Source organism: Aulonocara stuartgranti (genome assembly GCF_965226115.1).
Source record: "Aulonocara stuartgranti genome assembly, chromosome: 5".
Lineage (NCBI taxonomy): Eukaryota > Metazoa > Chordata > Actinopteri > Cichliformes > Cichlidae > Aulonocara > Aulonocara stuartgranti.
The window spans coordinates 2,823,034-2,836,788 of record NC_138943.1 but is presented as its reverse complement, the minus strand read 5'-3'; the positions used below and the strand labels follow the sequence as shown (position 1 = coordinate 2,836,788).

The following is a 13,755-nucleotide window of genomic DNA, read 5'->3' as shown; positions in this document are numbered from 1 at the left end:
AGAAAATATTTTGTCTTTGTCGTAACTGTTGGTGGATAAACTGTAAAGTTATTTCCAGCTGGTGTTGCAGACTCAGCTGTGAACACTGATGCTTCATTTAAAAGAACAAAATCATGGACACAAAGAAAAACACACAGACAGTAATGTGCACTGATTTGTGAGTGCATACACACACACACACACACACTAATGGACAGACGAACTTCATCCAGACAGACAGCAGGCATGAGGAGGAGGAGGAGGAGGAGGAGAAGGGTACCTTTCTTAAAGAGCGCGCGGGGAGAGCTGGAGGGAGGTCGCTGACCTGGTGGTGGAAAGCGTCAAAGTGCATCGACAGGTGTTGCCCTACAGGGGGAGACACAGCAGGACTGACTGAGAGAAACTCGCACACACGCTCACACATTTCAGACCAGAGAGGAAGAGGAGGTGGGAGGAGGGGCAAGGGGGAACAAAGGTCAGAGAGTGGAGAACAAGAAGGTAGAGGCAGGTGGGTGGGGTTAAAACAGGAAAAGGGGGGAGTTGGAGCAGTGTGTGGAGGAGGGGAGGTGTTCAGCTCTGATAGCATTTAAGTTGTTTGATTGCAGTGGTATAAAGTGTGTGTCTGTGTGTGTCTGCAGTGAAAACGAGATCAAATTAACCAAAGTTCACTCTCAGAGAACGCTTCCTTTCTTTCTCTCTGTGCTTCGAGCCCTGCAGACGTCTCCTCTGAGGTTGCAGGAACCACCAAACGCTTCATAAACACTTCATGTACCTGAACTTTCACTCTTGGGACTCAAAGGTTTGAATAACGCGATTTACAAAACCGAGAATGAGTGTTCGGTGGTTTTGAAAGGTTTCTGTGAGGGACTAATACGAGTCTGCGTCGTCACAAATACTCCTGAATGAAAAGCAGAGCTGCTTTGAATCCCCGATCATAGAGGTCACGGAGAGGAGAGGCCCAGCGCTATTCTGTTAATACTTTCTCAGCCAATCAAAGCACAGCTTGCATAAAGGGGGAAAAAAGCTAAAACAGCTGTTTTCAGACAGAAGACAAACTGAGAGGCTGCACCGAGACCCACCATTAGATACACGGGGATCATGAATCATGCGGAGCTAATCTAACGGAGGTACTAATGAACATGACAGAGGAGATGAATCTCCTCTGAATCCTGCTCAGAAAACAGAGTCATGTCTTCTGACCCGGTGCTTAAAAAACAGATTCAGTTCCACAGCCAGGAAAACGTTACAGAGTCCCCCGCACAAACACACTGCAGGGGAACCTGTGGGGATTCCCCACACACAAAAACCGACACACGCAACGATGCACAAGAATCAACGCTTCGCTCTCGCACAACAAAAACCCAGCAGGCGTCCACGGATGACACTTTCTGGGCTAAAGGCGTTCAGTTGCATGGCTTCATGTCCAAACTTGGTTAAAAAGTGGAGTTCAGTAAATATCTAGTAAACATTGTCTACATTAGACGTTAATTCTGTAAGTCTAACACTGAAGTGTTTGTCTGTAGCTGTGAGCTGTGCGTGAGGGGGACAAACGGTACATTCTCTTGGTGGTCATGATCATCCTGCATGTGTGGTTCTCCCTGGGTTGCATCTCACTGACACACTCGTGCAGCTGTTTTTAGGATTATTGTTTCACAGTACGAAGGTTCAAATCCACTAAAGAGGAAGTCCTTTCATGTTTCAGACGGTTTTAGATGTAAAAGAATGACATAAAAAGATTTAACGCTTCAGCATCTGGCAAAGTTTGATTTATGCTTGGTGGGAAATCAGTGCACAATACACACACACACACACAAATGCACACACACACACAGTAGTTTCATACCTTGAGGCAGGTTGCGTGGTGGAACAGGTGGTGCCATGACACTGCCAACGTGGGAGGAAAGGAAAGGGAGGGCTTCTCTGGTACCGCTGTCCAAACTCCAACTGCTGGGAGTGGTCAGGACTGGAGGGCAGAGAGTGAAGACGGGTGGAGTGGAGAAAAAAAATAGATGAGTTTTACAGAAATATTCTGTATTGTGTGTGTGAGTGAGTTTGCCGACCTTTCTCAGCCACAGAGAGGTTTGGGTCGCTGCAGGGTTTGCATGGACCGATCACCTGGTGGAACAAAGCTCGCTGGAAGTTTGGTGGCTGAGGAGGAGACCACGAGCTCGTTAGAGAGGACCACAGCGATCACCTGAATCAGACTTTAATCCGTCTTCAGCTCAGTAAAGAACTGAACATGATTGCATTCGAAAATATTTAGAAGAATATCTGAAGGTAGGTTGAATCCATGAAAAGCACCTGCAGCATCACAGGTCAGCTGATCACAGTGCAGCACAAAGAAAACTAATCTTTGTGCACAAAACAAGAGCTTCCAGTTTCCTCTCCTGTCAAATCCCACTTTACCCTCTGCATGTGACGTACATGCAACTTCTAATAAATCAAATTCGTCAGACAACTGTCACTGCTGTCGTTCAGGATCCCCCCTCCACTGCTTTACCTGTCCATTGTCTGTGATGTTGGTGTACATCGCGCTGCTCGGCCTCTCTCTGTGCGGCGGCAGCAGCATCAGCATCTCTCTGTTGTGTCTGTATTTGTCAGGCAGAGACGGAGAGCCGACTGCAGATGGACAGATTACAGAAGTGAGACGTGTGAAATACAAAATATCAGAAAGCTAAATATAGCTTTAAAAATCTTCCATGGGCCGCTAACCTCTGATGGTTGAGGGGGCGGAGTTTATCATCTGAGAAGGCGCAGAGTGGGTGGAGCTAAGACTGGAGGAGGACAGGCTCGCCTGCAGTTCCAAGAAATTCGAACGCAGTATTGTACATATAGATTACAATAATGTGAGGTATTTGAGCAGTGATGCTCAGCTGTGCAGAAAAAGCTGGACATGATAATATTACAGAGTTTTATATTCATGTGTGATATATGGAGTGTTTCTTGTTTCTTGCAACAAGTGCGTTTCCTCTCTGCGAATCGCGTTTTTCACTGACCTGCATGCGGTAGAAGTCCTCGGGGTGTTCCACTACCATGCCGTCAGCCAGGATCAGCAGATTGCCAACGTTTCCCATCTCACTGGAGTTGTGAGAGGAGAGAGAGGAGGAGGAGTTGCGCACAGGAGTCAGAACAGCTACGGGACTGGGAGGAGGGAACGAAAGGAGGAAAAAAGAGGAGAGGAAACAGGGAGGGTAAAGAGAAAGAGGGCGGGGGGAGAAGAGGGAAATTCCAGGTAGAAGAAAAGAAAGGAAGGAAGGCAGGAAGAAAGGAAGGAAGGCAGGAAGGGGAAGGGCCGAGCAAACCAAAAAAGAAGAAGCGAAAACCAAACAGCCGGCATGCATGAGGTGATGCGGTGAGAATGAGAGCGATGGTCAGCCATGAGCATGCAGGAAGCACGATGCAGGAAGCACGATGCAGGGTGGTGTCGGTGAAGGATGAAGGAGAGAAAGAGAGAAAGAGAAAATGGCAGACTTTCAGAAAGTGCGATGTGAGCAGAGGACAGCAGAGATGCTGCGAGGAACTTCTCAAAGATCATTAATGAGACACAGCAGGTGAATCACAGATGGAGGTGAAGCCAGTGAGAAGACGTGTGCTGACTGTGAAGGATGGTTTCTGCCGTGTTCACCACATTTAACAGTTTCAATTAAGAATAAGATAAAAGTAATTAACTGCTTTGTCTCTCTTGATCCGTGCCCCTTTGACCCGACCCTCTATGCAGACTTAGAGGAAACTGACTTTGAGGATTTTTTAAAACCTTTTCAACATGTTTAGAGACCCTGAATGAGGTTTTGATGACATGGTGGTGCAGACTGAGGAGTGTATCAGGGTGTAGCTGAATAAGATTAAAGCAGGAGAGTCTAACGGGCACTTTAAAAAAGTCTCTGCATGTTGCTGACCTGTGTCGGTGCATCAGTTTGAAGCTCTCGGGGCTCATGGGGCCGTGAGTGGCCAGGATTCCTCTGGGTGTGTTGGGCCCTGAACCGGACTTGTCTAAACCAGGCAGACCCTGCAGAGACACATAGAAGCACTGCTCTGAATATTCACACTGCCCTCGGGTGTCCACACAGACAGAAGAATCACTGGTTGGAACGGTAAAGGTAAAATTATGAACAGAGGTGAAATGTTCAACGAGATTCTTTGCAGTCTCTAAGCTTGGTGCACACTAACATGCTCTTTGAAGAAGAAACGAATCCATCCATCCTTCCAGCATGTTTACACCGTAATGAATCTTCTTCTACACTCGTTCATTTTGGTTCATGAGCTACATCTAACAACAGCTCCGCGTACGTATTTGTACCTCCTGAGGTTGTAATACTATATTATTTTGTGTGCTCACATGGCAGAGGCTGCTCCTCATCATCTGGAACTGATCTATCAGCTTCTTGTGCAGGGGACGCATTTCTGGGTGCACCAGCTTCTCGTGCACAGCCAGACCGACTCCCAGGATGTGAACCTGTGTGAAAACCAGTTTTTAAAAACATCAGCGGATGAGATGAAGAACCCTGTTAGTATGAGCAAGAATGAAGACGAGGTTGTTGCTCACGTTGGTCTACAGACAAATCCTTCCTTTGGAAAACTTAATGCACGTGTTTCACCTGCTTTACTTTTGCCTGCTTCATGTCAACAAATGTTTTTCTACTGGATCGAAATAATCTGACATGGGAGAGGGGGCGAGGTTAGGGGGGGCATCTCCTCCTATCAGCAGCTGGGGCTGAAAGTATTAGCCCCCCAGGAATTATGGAGCATTTTGCTAAACTTCTTCCCAATTTTTGCAGCATTGATGAAACTTGATATAATCAAAGATTCACCAAACCTGTAGCTTTTGGGACATTTTGTAATATAAAATACATTTTTAGTCTTTATATCAAATATAGTTAAAAGTAGGGTTGCCAAAAATATTAACATGTGAATGTTTGTTTTCAAAAAGAGCGGCACATCACAGCCTGACAGCCCGGTGACTATTAATGGCCACGGGGCTAATCACTCATTTCTTTCTTGTTTTGTATCCATGAAATATCCTGATTAAACTTAAACATTGTTATTTTGTTAACAGATACACTATAAAAAACAAAGACTTGTTGTTAATGGTCATTTTCTTTCCTTCAGTTCAGTGAAAGCATGAATGATAACGTCTGCATGCAGATATATGAAAACAAAAACTATAGATTCAACTATTACAGGATTCTGAGGTTTTTCTTCAATCGTGACATTTGTCTCACGCTAAAGGTCAAATTCTCCACATGGTTCTATCTGAACACACTTACAGCTCTATATGTGTTTCCACTGAAGCACATATAGAGCTTTAATTTGAGTATATGGAGCCAACTTGGTCTATTTGGCATCTCAGGACAAAAAGGCAGAGCTGTGTTATTAAAGCTCTGCAGGAACGTCAGCAAACAACACCTCACCTGCTCCTGCATCAGGTCTTTAAGCTGTGTGATCTTCTCAGTGTCTTCAGGGTGGCTCGTGATGTACTCCTTATCAAAGAAAGCCTGCAAACGAAGGAAAAAAGCAAAGTCAAATTTATGGAGCAGTACTGTGGCATTACATCATCCCAAAACACCAAACCTTATAGAAATGAACATTTTTAGTCCATTTTATACATAATTTGTTCGCACAGATTCAGAGATTATGCGCACGGATAACAAACTGCTGTGCTTTGTAATAAAATACATGTTCTGTACTTTTGTTTATAAAAGGAAACTCTAACATATCACTGAGGTTAGTGCATTCTGGACCGTTTGTGTTTTATGAGTGGATAAAATAACAGTGGTTTAATCATATTGTGGCCCCTCCTTCACCTGCCTATAAAACTGCCCACTGTGATGCGCTGTAAGATTTTACTGCTGTGACTCAGCCTCACGCAGGCCGATGACATGAAATTCCCTGTCTGTCTGACCTCTTGGTATCTGGCGATGCCTCCGTTAACAGCAGCGTCGATGACCCCGTTCAGCGTCATGCTGAGCAGGTTGATGTTGCCGTGCAGCTGCTTGTGTTGGTACTGGCTGATCAAAGTGCGCAGCTCCTGGTTCTTATTCTCCACCACAGAGATGGCGTTTTCTAACGGGCTCACCTCCACCTGAGAGAGAGACGCAGAGCGACGAGGAGCCAAAGTGAGAGACGCTCAGATTACTTCGTAGAATATATCATAACAGATTGTTGTGAGTTTATGGATCCTGTTTATCTTTACAGATCTCTTTCATGTGCTCACCAGCTCTCTCTTCTCCACCTCAAACCAGCGGGAAATCCCGGGCAGAGGGTGGGTGAGGATCAGAGTCGTCCTTTCTATCCACAGACTCTGAAAAACACGACAAGCAGTGAGACAAACAGTCCAGACTTCAGGAGGTTTGATGTAACATCAGCAGCCATCGAAATCTCCTGAAATATCTAATTAATGTTGAGAATCCGGTTTATTAATCATCTAAACTTCAGTCAAAATGAGCCATGCTGGCTGAATTTTCAGAGAGCTTCAGAAAAAACCAGGCAGATCTTAATGAACTGAAGCAACGCTGTAAAAAAGAGGTGGATTAAAACCCTCCACAACGATGTGAGGGAGTCGCAGAGTGTTTGATGCTGTAAGCTGCTGAATCACGAGGAAGGTTGAAGGAGAAACGATGTCTCTACTGTCAGGGATGGAAATGACAGAAAGCAAAGACAGACGAGGAAGATGTCAGATAAATTTCACAGGAAGGAACTTAAAGAAATGTAAAACTTGGATAAACAAGGCAAAAAAGGTTTTTGTAATGAGTCACTGGATATAAATGCTGTAAATCGTGTCATTCATAAGAATATAAACAAAGGCAGGTTCAGCTGGGTTGCAGTAAGTAAGTGTGTTGAGCTGATTCACTGAGTATCTAATAAAAGAATAAGAGGAAAAAGCACTTCCTGTCTCACTTTGAACTCATTGTCTCGATCTTTGGGGCCTTTGTGGAAGGGCCGGTCGTAACGGAAGCGGCGAACGTTGTTCACTCGATAGAAGCTCTTAATGCGGTCCGGTACTCGGTCCATCTGAAGGACGGTCACGCTGTCCGGCACCGGCGTTACTGCGTAGATCTGGAGGTCTGAGAGGAGGGAGGTCAAAGATATAACTGAGAGCCGATAACACAGCAAACAAAACGCTTCCATGGACGTCAGGCGTGGATTAATATTTAAATCGAGCGGTCTTTGGATGAACATCAGCTCTGCTGCTGAAGGATACACTGTGCATCACACTGCAGGATGGCCTCGTCTGGTTGATTGGGGTGCTGCATTGCAATGGCTTGCGGGAATTCTCCCAGCATCCTTTGCTGGAAGGCTTCTAACCTTTCGTAGTCATGACCACGGCAGACAAACTCTTTGTTCTAGAGGGAACGAATCAAAAACGAACAGAAAAGATTAAGATGTTCATTTTTTAAAGCAGAAATCTTGAAGCCACCTCTTAAGTAACAAAACCTGCAGTTCCTGTAATGACCACTTGAGGCTGGATCCCAAAATGCTCTACAGCAGCCGTGAACATGTTTACTTCTCGCTTCATAACAGCTGTTTACTGGGTCACTGAATTCAGATGTGGCAGCTCAATTATTAGCTTGACCAAAGTCCTTCTAGAAACAAGTCCATCCACCCTGCAGCCATCGAAATATCCTCAGAGAGTTTGTTCACTTTGCCCCAAAATAAGGTTTTAAAAAGCTTTTTTTCTGGAAGGCGTACGTCTTCTTCTGTGAGAAGTGAAACCATTAGAGCTTTCATTTTCTTTTCTGATGGAAAATTACTCAACTTCAAATAGAGTTAATGTGCATGTGTAAATGCTGCACAGTGACATCACTCACTCTGAGGAAGAAAGGGAACTTCCTGCCGTAGAAGCCGACCCTGAAGAACTCGGGCTCCAGGCGCTGCTGCTCCATGATGTTGTCGTAATAGGCCGCCTCCATTTTCTGCAGGTAAAGGTCGCGGGGGGAAGATTGTGAGATCTAATAATTAATATGTCCTTATCATATTAAAGATCTAAAAGATTCTTGATGTGAGTGTTGTTGGGGCTCACCCGTATCCAGCTGAGACTTTGGTAGTCATACAGGGATTCGTACTGGAAGGCCAGCTCCCTGCACAGAGGAATGCCGTACTCCCAACACTGAGGACACACAAACACACAAAACCATGGAGGCGCTGATGTTTGAAGCAAAACCACAACAACTAACAAACTGCCTTTAACTGCAGCGAGCTGATTGGTTACCAGATAACACTTTACATACTGACCCCGTGCTTAACAGAGAAGACGCAGCAAGTGTCTAATATGAAAGTAGTTGCTGCTGGCACCTTGTAAAACCAAGACTGGCACCCCGGTGTTAGATAAGAGAACATACCTTTATTAGTCCCACAAGGGGAAATTTCATAAGGCTGCTGACCTATTGCACGCAATGGCGGCGCCATCTTACCCTGCGACCATACATACATTACACAAACATCACATGGGGAAGACAGGTCAGAGAGGTATAACAATGGAAAATGCACCACATGAGGAAAGATAAGGAGAAAAAAAAATGTGCACATAGCACATGAAAAAACTCTTAATACACCAAAGAAACACACGACGAACAACAGGGGCGGGTAAAGGGTGAGAGACAGCCAGTGTAGACAGCACAGCCGGGCCTGCGTGCGCTGGTCTCCTTGATCCAGCGTCAGCATCGGCGGGGAATAAGCGTCGAAGGCGTTTGGAGGGGGATGAGTGTATATCTGCATGTGTGTATATGTCTGTGTGTGTGTCCAGAGTTCAGCTGAGACAGTGTCCTTCGCCCTGCCAGGCTAAGCAAACAGTCTTCCAGCCAACCCAGGTGGCCTTGCATAGAATGGGAAGAACAGACTAAACACAGTCGTTATCAGGGTGTTGTTGTTCAGCTCCAGCCTCGAGACCGCAGCTGACGCCGAGAGGGGATCCGCATGAAGTGATGGTGCTTTTTACTTTAGTGCGAACAACTCATATGAATTTCAAAGCTGTTCTAACAGTCCGACACTGGTCTCTCAATCTCCCGTTGGAGAGCCGCGAGCTTCTCCATTAATGAAGCAGCTCGTGACCTCTAAAGCCCACGCTGACCGTGTCACGCCCTCACCTTCCCCTTGTTGAAGTAGTGGATGACTTTCCTGCAGAGTCCCTCCTTGCGGTGCCACTCGGTCTGAGAAGGATAATGCAGGAACTCCTTCAGAGGACGCTCGTCCCAGTGCAGCAGCTCCCAGTATAACAGCAGGGTGAACGCGGCCTCTGCAGACAAACAGCCCAGAGAGCGTCAGCCTGGTGTTTGTCACACGTTCTGCTCGTGTCCACGAGTGACTGATTCTGCTGTACCTGTGTAGTTCTCCGCCTGCAGATGCATGTCACACAGTTTGTGGATGTAGCGGATGTACATCTCCTCCTTGTTGATCTCTGACTTGTAGAAGTTCTGAGAAGAAACAAAACAGACAATTAATGCACTTCCTGTGTTTATGCACCGATTTAAACCTGGGATGCCAAACGCTGCAAATACCCACTCGATAGGTGTGGAAATTTCTTAAAGAAGGGCAGAACTTAACTCAAGGCCAAGGTCTGAATCATCTTCATCATTTTCATGGACCTATTTATGGCATACTGTACCAAACCTATTTTGTTAGTTTGTTTGTTTGTAAAGGATCAAGTGTAGACCAACTGAATGTGGAAAACATGAGAATTATTCTTGAAGGCTGTTTATTTAGAACTGGACGGTTTAATAAATGTGAAGCAGCTTGGAAAGAAAAGTGTCTGGACTTGTTTAAGTTTTCTTGAAGACGTTTCACCTTCATTCAAGAAGCTTCTTCAGTTCTAAGAACAGCTGGTGCAGAGTCCCAGATTTCAGCCCATGGGGGCGTCTCCAAGAGGGTCAATGGCAGCCATGTTTATGAAGTGACTGTTTCCAATGCAGAGGTCTGATCCTGGCACAAATAGGAGAGCTGTCCATCTGCACATAAAGGTCAAAGGTCACTCTCTCGAGGATGCCAATGTTCACATTCTGGACAGAGAGGACAGATGGTTTGAAAGAGGAGTGATCCTCGTGTAGAGGATCAATAGGGGGTCCATGACCCTCTTGGGGGGTCACTCCCATAGGCCTTAAATCTAGGTCTCGACAAGTTGCTCTTAGAACTGAAAAAGCTTCTCGAATGAAACGTCTTCAAGTAACTTGAAGAAGTGCAGACGCTTTTCTTTCCAAGCTCCTTAGACTACGATGACCTGGATGACTGAGAAGCTTCACAGACAATAAATGTGAACACTTTCTGAACTCAGTATTTTAGTGATGTCGCTGATTTAAAGTCTTACCAGGAGGTTAACTGTGCAGCCAATCTTCTTGTTTTCGGTTTCATCTCCCTTCATACAGTCCCTGAAAAAATGAAACCAAGTTTATAAAACTTCAAACTTAAACCTTCCACACTTACTTATGAACCTCCGCTTTTATTAACTTGGGTGGGTGTTCTCATTTAGCCCAAGCTCCAAGACACTTTTTCCTATGATAGACGTCACAAGATGCCCAACAAGTTTGCAAACAACAAGAAGACTGTTTTTGAAGACGGATATAAATATAGATACTGCAGGTAAAGGAGGGTTACTGCAGGGAACGTGACTAAGTGCTGGTATTCTACAGACAAAGACTTTTATATGATGGCCCCGTATATGACCTGGGTCTCACAGTGTTTAAAGTTTCTTTGCTCAGTTTAAAGACATTTCAAAAGCACAACAACAAAACCAAACTTTCTATGACTTATGGAGCATAAAGTACCACAGAATCATTTATGTCCTATGAATACAAAGGCTTTACTGTACCGGTAGTCGAGCAGCCGCTCCATCAGTCGTGTGACGGAGGTAACGAAGGAGATGCCCGTCTCTCTCCACGTCTCCTGCTCGATCTTCTCCAGCAGGCTGCAAGAAGCATGCAACAAATTACACACTGGAAACAGTTTAAACTGTGGGGACAAACCCACCACGTGCCTCTGGACATACTGTGTGTAAGCACATGTGAAAGTGTGTCGACAATGTTCTACTTTAAAAAGACGTCAAAAAGTTCAACAAGAGCAATAAATGAAGCCAAATCTGATGTTTCGTGTTTTAGTGTAACGTTTTTGTCCTGTGTTGTGAGCCATGACTTCTCCATCAGGGAGTTAACAAAGGCTTCACTGAAGGTCCGACAGACTCACAACAATGTCAGGTTAGCAGATAAGAACAGTCAATGTTAGCAGCGTATATCTGCCCATGTGCAGGGAGTGTCATACCTGGGGTAAGGCCCAAACAGCTGGGTTCTAGTCCCGCAGCAGACAAAGCAAACACACAAAGAGAGTGTTAGAGCAGAAAACTGAGAGTTAATTTCTGTTATCAAAGAGAGAAAAGAGCAGCAGGGCAGAGGGATTCGCTCCAGGTTAAAAACAGAAACACGGGGATGTCAAAGTCTGCGTTCCTCACAGCAAACCGAAGAGCTCCCTGTAGTTCTCGTCTCCTTTCCCCTCCGACACCAAACTGTCCAGCTTGTCAATCAGCTCAGCCTCCACCTGCACACACGTACACAAACGCTGACTTCCTCTGGTTTTCTATGAACGACCTGAACAGTCTCTGCACAGCTGAGCGTGTGCTCCTGTACCTGTTTGAAGTTCCCGTTCTTGCGCTGCTCCCAGTCCATCATGTCGTGGAAAATCGGGATCATGATGTTTCGCACCTCCACCTGCGGGACCAGCGTCACTCCCAGGAACGGACCAATCATCCCGGGAATGAAGTGGATCTTATTCTCACCTGAAACACGTTTCAAACATGGATCCAAAACCATTTAATCAGTCAAACTTAAGTCAGACACAACAGTTTAAACCCGACGAGAGGATCGTACCCAGATTCTGCCACATGCTGAAAAGCTCGTAGGTCATCATCACTCTCATGTCACCGTATCTGCAAACAGATCAGATCTTCAGTCACTTTACTTATTGGATCAAACAGTCTCTGTATTACTGACTCTGACTCAGTAACAGCTGTTATATTTGTTTGAAGTTATAAATCTAATTTTATCGTTTAAATTAGTTTTCCGATGACTCAAGCTGTTCACTTTCTGACCACACTGAAACAATTTAACAGCAAAAATACACATTTAAAAAGAAACAGAGTAAAATTTTAATCTCGACTCCCTCATTTCTTAATATGCATCAGCCTAGTTTTGCTCTAATTCTGACAACTCTTGGAAAGTGAAAATGAAAAGTGGAGGAACTTCCAGAGCCCGAGGAGACGCTGCGGTTCCTGGAAATATTTTGTGGAAAGAGCTAATGGAGAAGGGAAATAAGCTCTTCCTGGATTAAATGTTTTTCTGCAGGAATGATAAAGTAAGTTGGCATGTTTGGATGCTTCAAAGAAGAAAACTGGCTCTCAGCATTTTCCCAGCAGTTAACATCCAACATCTGTATGAATGTGTGTGTTGCCACGTACAGAATAGAAAAGATGTTTGGAGGACAGTGCAAAATCTCCAACAGAGGAAAATCTCATCGTAGCACATCGTTCAGATTGTTGTCAGACTTCAGGCACTGTGGATTATGGTATTACCATCCTGCTCTGCTAACATCAGGAAATGTTTCACCATAAGATAAAAGTGATGAAAAGAACGATTTATAATCACCTTCCCTTTAAAGTCGCCTAGAACACCTGACTGTAAGCCACACTGTGGATCTAATAGAAGAACATCCACGGTGTGGTGCATTTTAATGACAATGACATCAGTGAAACAAACAGCACCGTGGGGCAGCTGTTGTTGTGATTGTGTGCTATATAAATAAAATTGAACTGAATTGAAGTTAGAGGTCCTCGCTGGTTTGGTCATGATAACAAACAAGCGTCTGCTGCCACAGCTCAGCTTCATCTGATGTTTCACTTCGATCGTCCACAAAAACCCAGCAAATGACCAACTTAGTCTCCTTCAAGCCTGCATGTGCAGCGCTTACCTTTGCAGTGTAGTGTCTGTCCATGCAGCCACCCACTGATGACAGTGATCTAACCCTCACATATTCATCGATGTGAAACACGGCGATGTGGACCCAAACCAACACAGCAGGCACTACTGTTTTTTCCTTTAATCTGTCAATCTTTAATTAATGGGAACATAGCAGGAAGTGTCAAGTTTACAGTTATTACAGTGAATTTAAAAAAGGAAAACTGGGTATTTATATTTATTTTGGTTCACTGACATAAACACAAAAACTGAATGAATGAACTGAAAGAATTTTGTTTTCTTACAAAAGCAAAAGAACATAAAAAAAACAAGAAAATATCTTTTACCCTTCAGTCAAAGGTCAGATTTGTCATTACATCCTGTCTGATGGAGCAGCTGTTACTGTTTTATTTTTTTTCTTATCCATGTTTTTCTTCTCTTTGTGTGTGTGTGTGTGTGTGAGAGAGTGAGTGAGTGTGAGTGTCCCCTTACTTGTCTAAGACCTTCTTCCTCTTAGCAGGACTCAAATTTTCCAACTGTAAACTGGGCTGGTTGATGTAGAGCACCGCCAGGCTGAAGTAGGAATTCCACACCTGCACACACACACACACACACACACACACACACACACACACACTGCTAACGCCACGTTTTCTTTCTTTGCAAACGGCCCTTTGGTCGCAGCTTGCACAGTGATGCAGCCCTCACTCTCACTCTTTGCACTCGTCAGTTTTCACATAATGAAGTTATGAAGTTGACATTTTACAAAACTTCAGCCTCACGTCTGTTTCAGTAAATCAGCGGCTTCAGTTCAGTCTAACAGGGTTTCAGCTTTGTTTCATGAAACCAC

General features: G+C 44.7%; 1 protein-coding gene across 11 annotated transcripts in view; it reads right to left on the bottom strand.

Moving 5' to 3' along the window:
* The window catches only part of LOC309706823 (dedicator of cytokinesis protein 3-like), a 230,117-nt gene that overhangs the window by 7,069 nt on the left and 209,293 nt on the right, over positions 1–13,755 (bottom strand). For 3 of the 11 annotated variants that reach the window (XM_082533712.1, XM_082533717.1, XM_082533720.1), the window contains 24 exons: positions 13,398–13,498; positions 11,823–11,881; positions 11,583–11,731; positions 11,408–11,493; positions 11,221–11,247; positions 10,775–10,870; positions 10,274–10,334; positions 9,293–9,386; positions 9,060–9,208; positions 7,997–8,083; positions 7,785–7,889; positions 7,178–7,319; positions 6,874–7,040; positions 6,191–6,277; positions 5,879–6,058; positions 5,388–5,471; positions 4,316–4,432; positions 3,876–4,006; positions 2,976–3,120; positions 2,692–2,773; positions 2,480–2,598; positions 2,040–2,127; positions 1,823–1,942; positions 260–345 (listed from right to left, as the gene is read on the bottom strand). In XM_082533712.1, coding sequence (XP_082389838.1) covers positions 260–345; positions 1,823–1,942; positions 2,040–2,127; positions 2,480–2,598; positions 2,692–2,773; positions 2,976–3,120; positions 3,876–4,006; positions 4,316–4,432; positions 5,388–5,471; positions 5,879–6,058; positions 6,191–6,277; positions 6,874–7,040; positions 7,178–7,319; positions 7,785–7,889; positions 7,997–8,083; positions 9,060–9,208; positions 9,293–9,386; positions 10,274–10,334; positions 10,775–10,870; positions 11,221–11,247; positions 11,408–11,493; positions 11,583–11,731; positions 11,823–11,881; positions 13,398–13,498 — 2,562 coding nt within the window. The remainder of the gene's footprint in view (positions 1–259; positions 346–1,822; positions 1,943–2,039; positions 2,128–2,479; positions 2,599–2,691; positions 2,774–2,975; positions 3,121–3,875; positions 4,007–4,315; positions 4,433–5,387; positions 5,472–5,878; positions 6,059–6,190; positions 6,278–6,873; positions 7,041–7,177; positions 7,320–7,784; positions 7,890–7,996; positions 8,084–9,059; positions 9,209–9,292; positions 9,387–10,273; positions 10,335–10,774; positions 10,871–11,220; positions 11,248–11,407; positions 11,494–11,582; positions 11,732–11,822; positions 11,882–13,397; positions 13,499–13,755) is intronic. The other 8 variants (XM_082533719.1, XM_082533722.1, XM_082533715.1 and 5 more) reach the window with 6 other exon arrangements.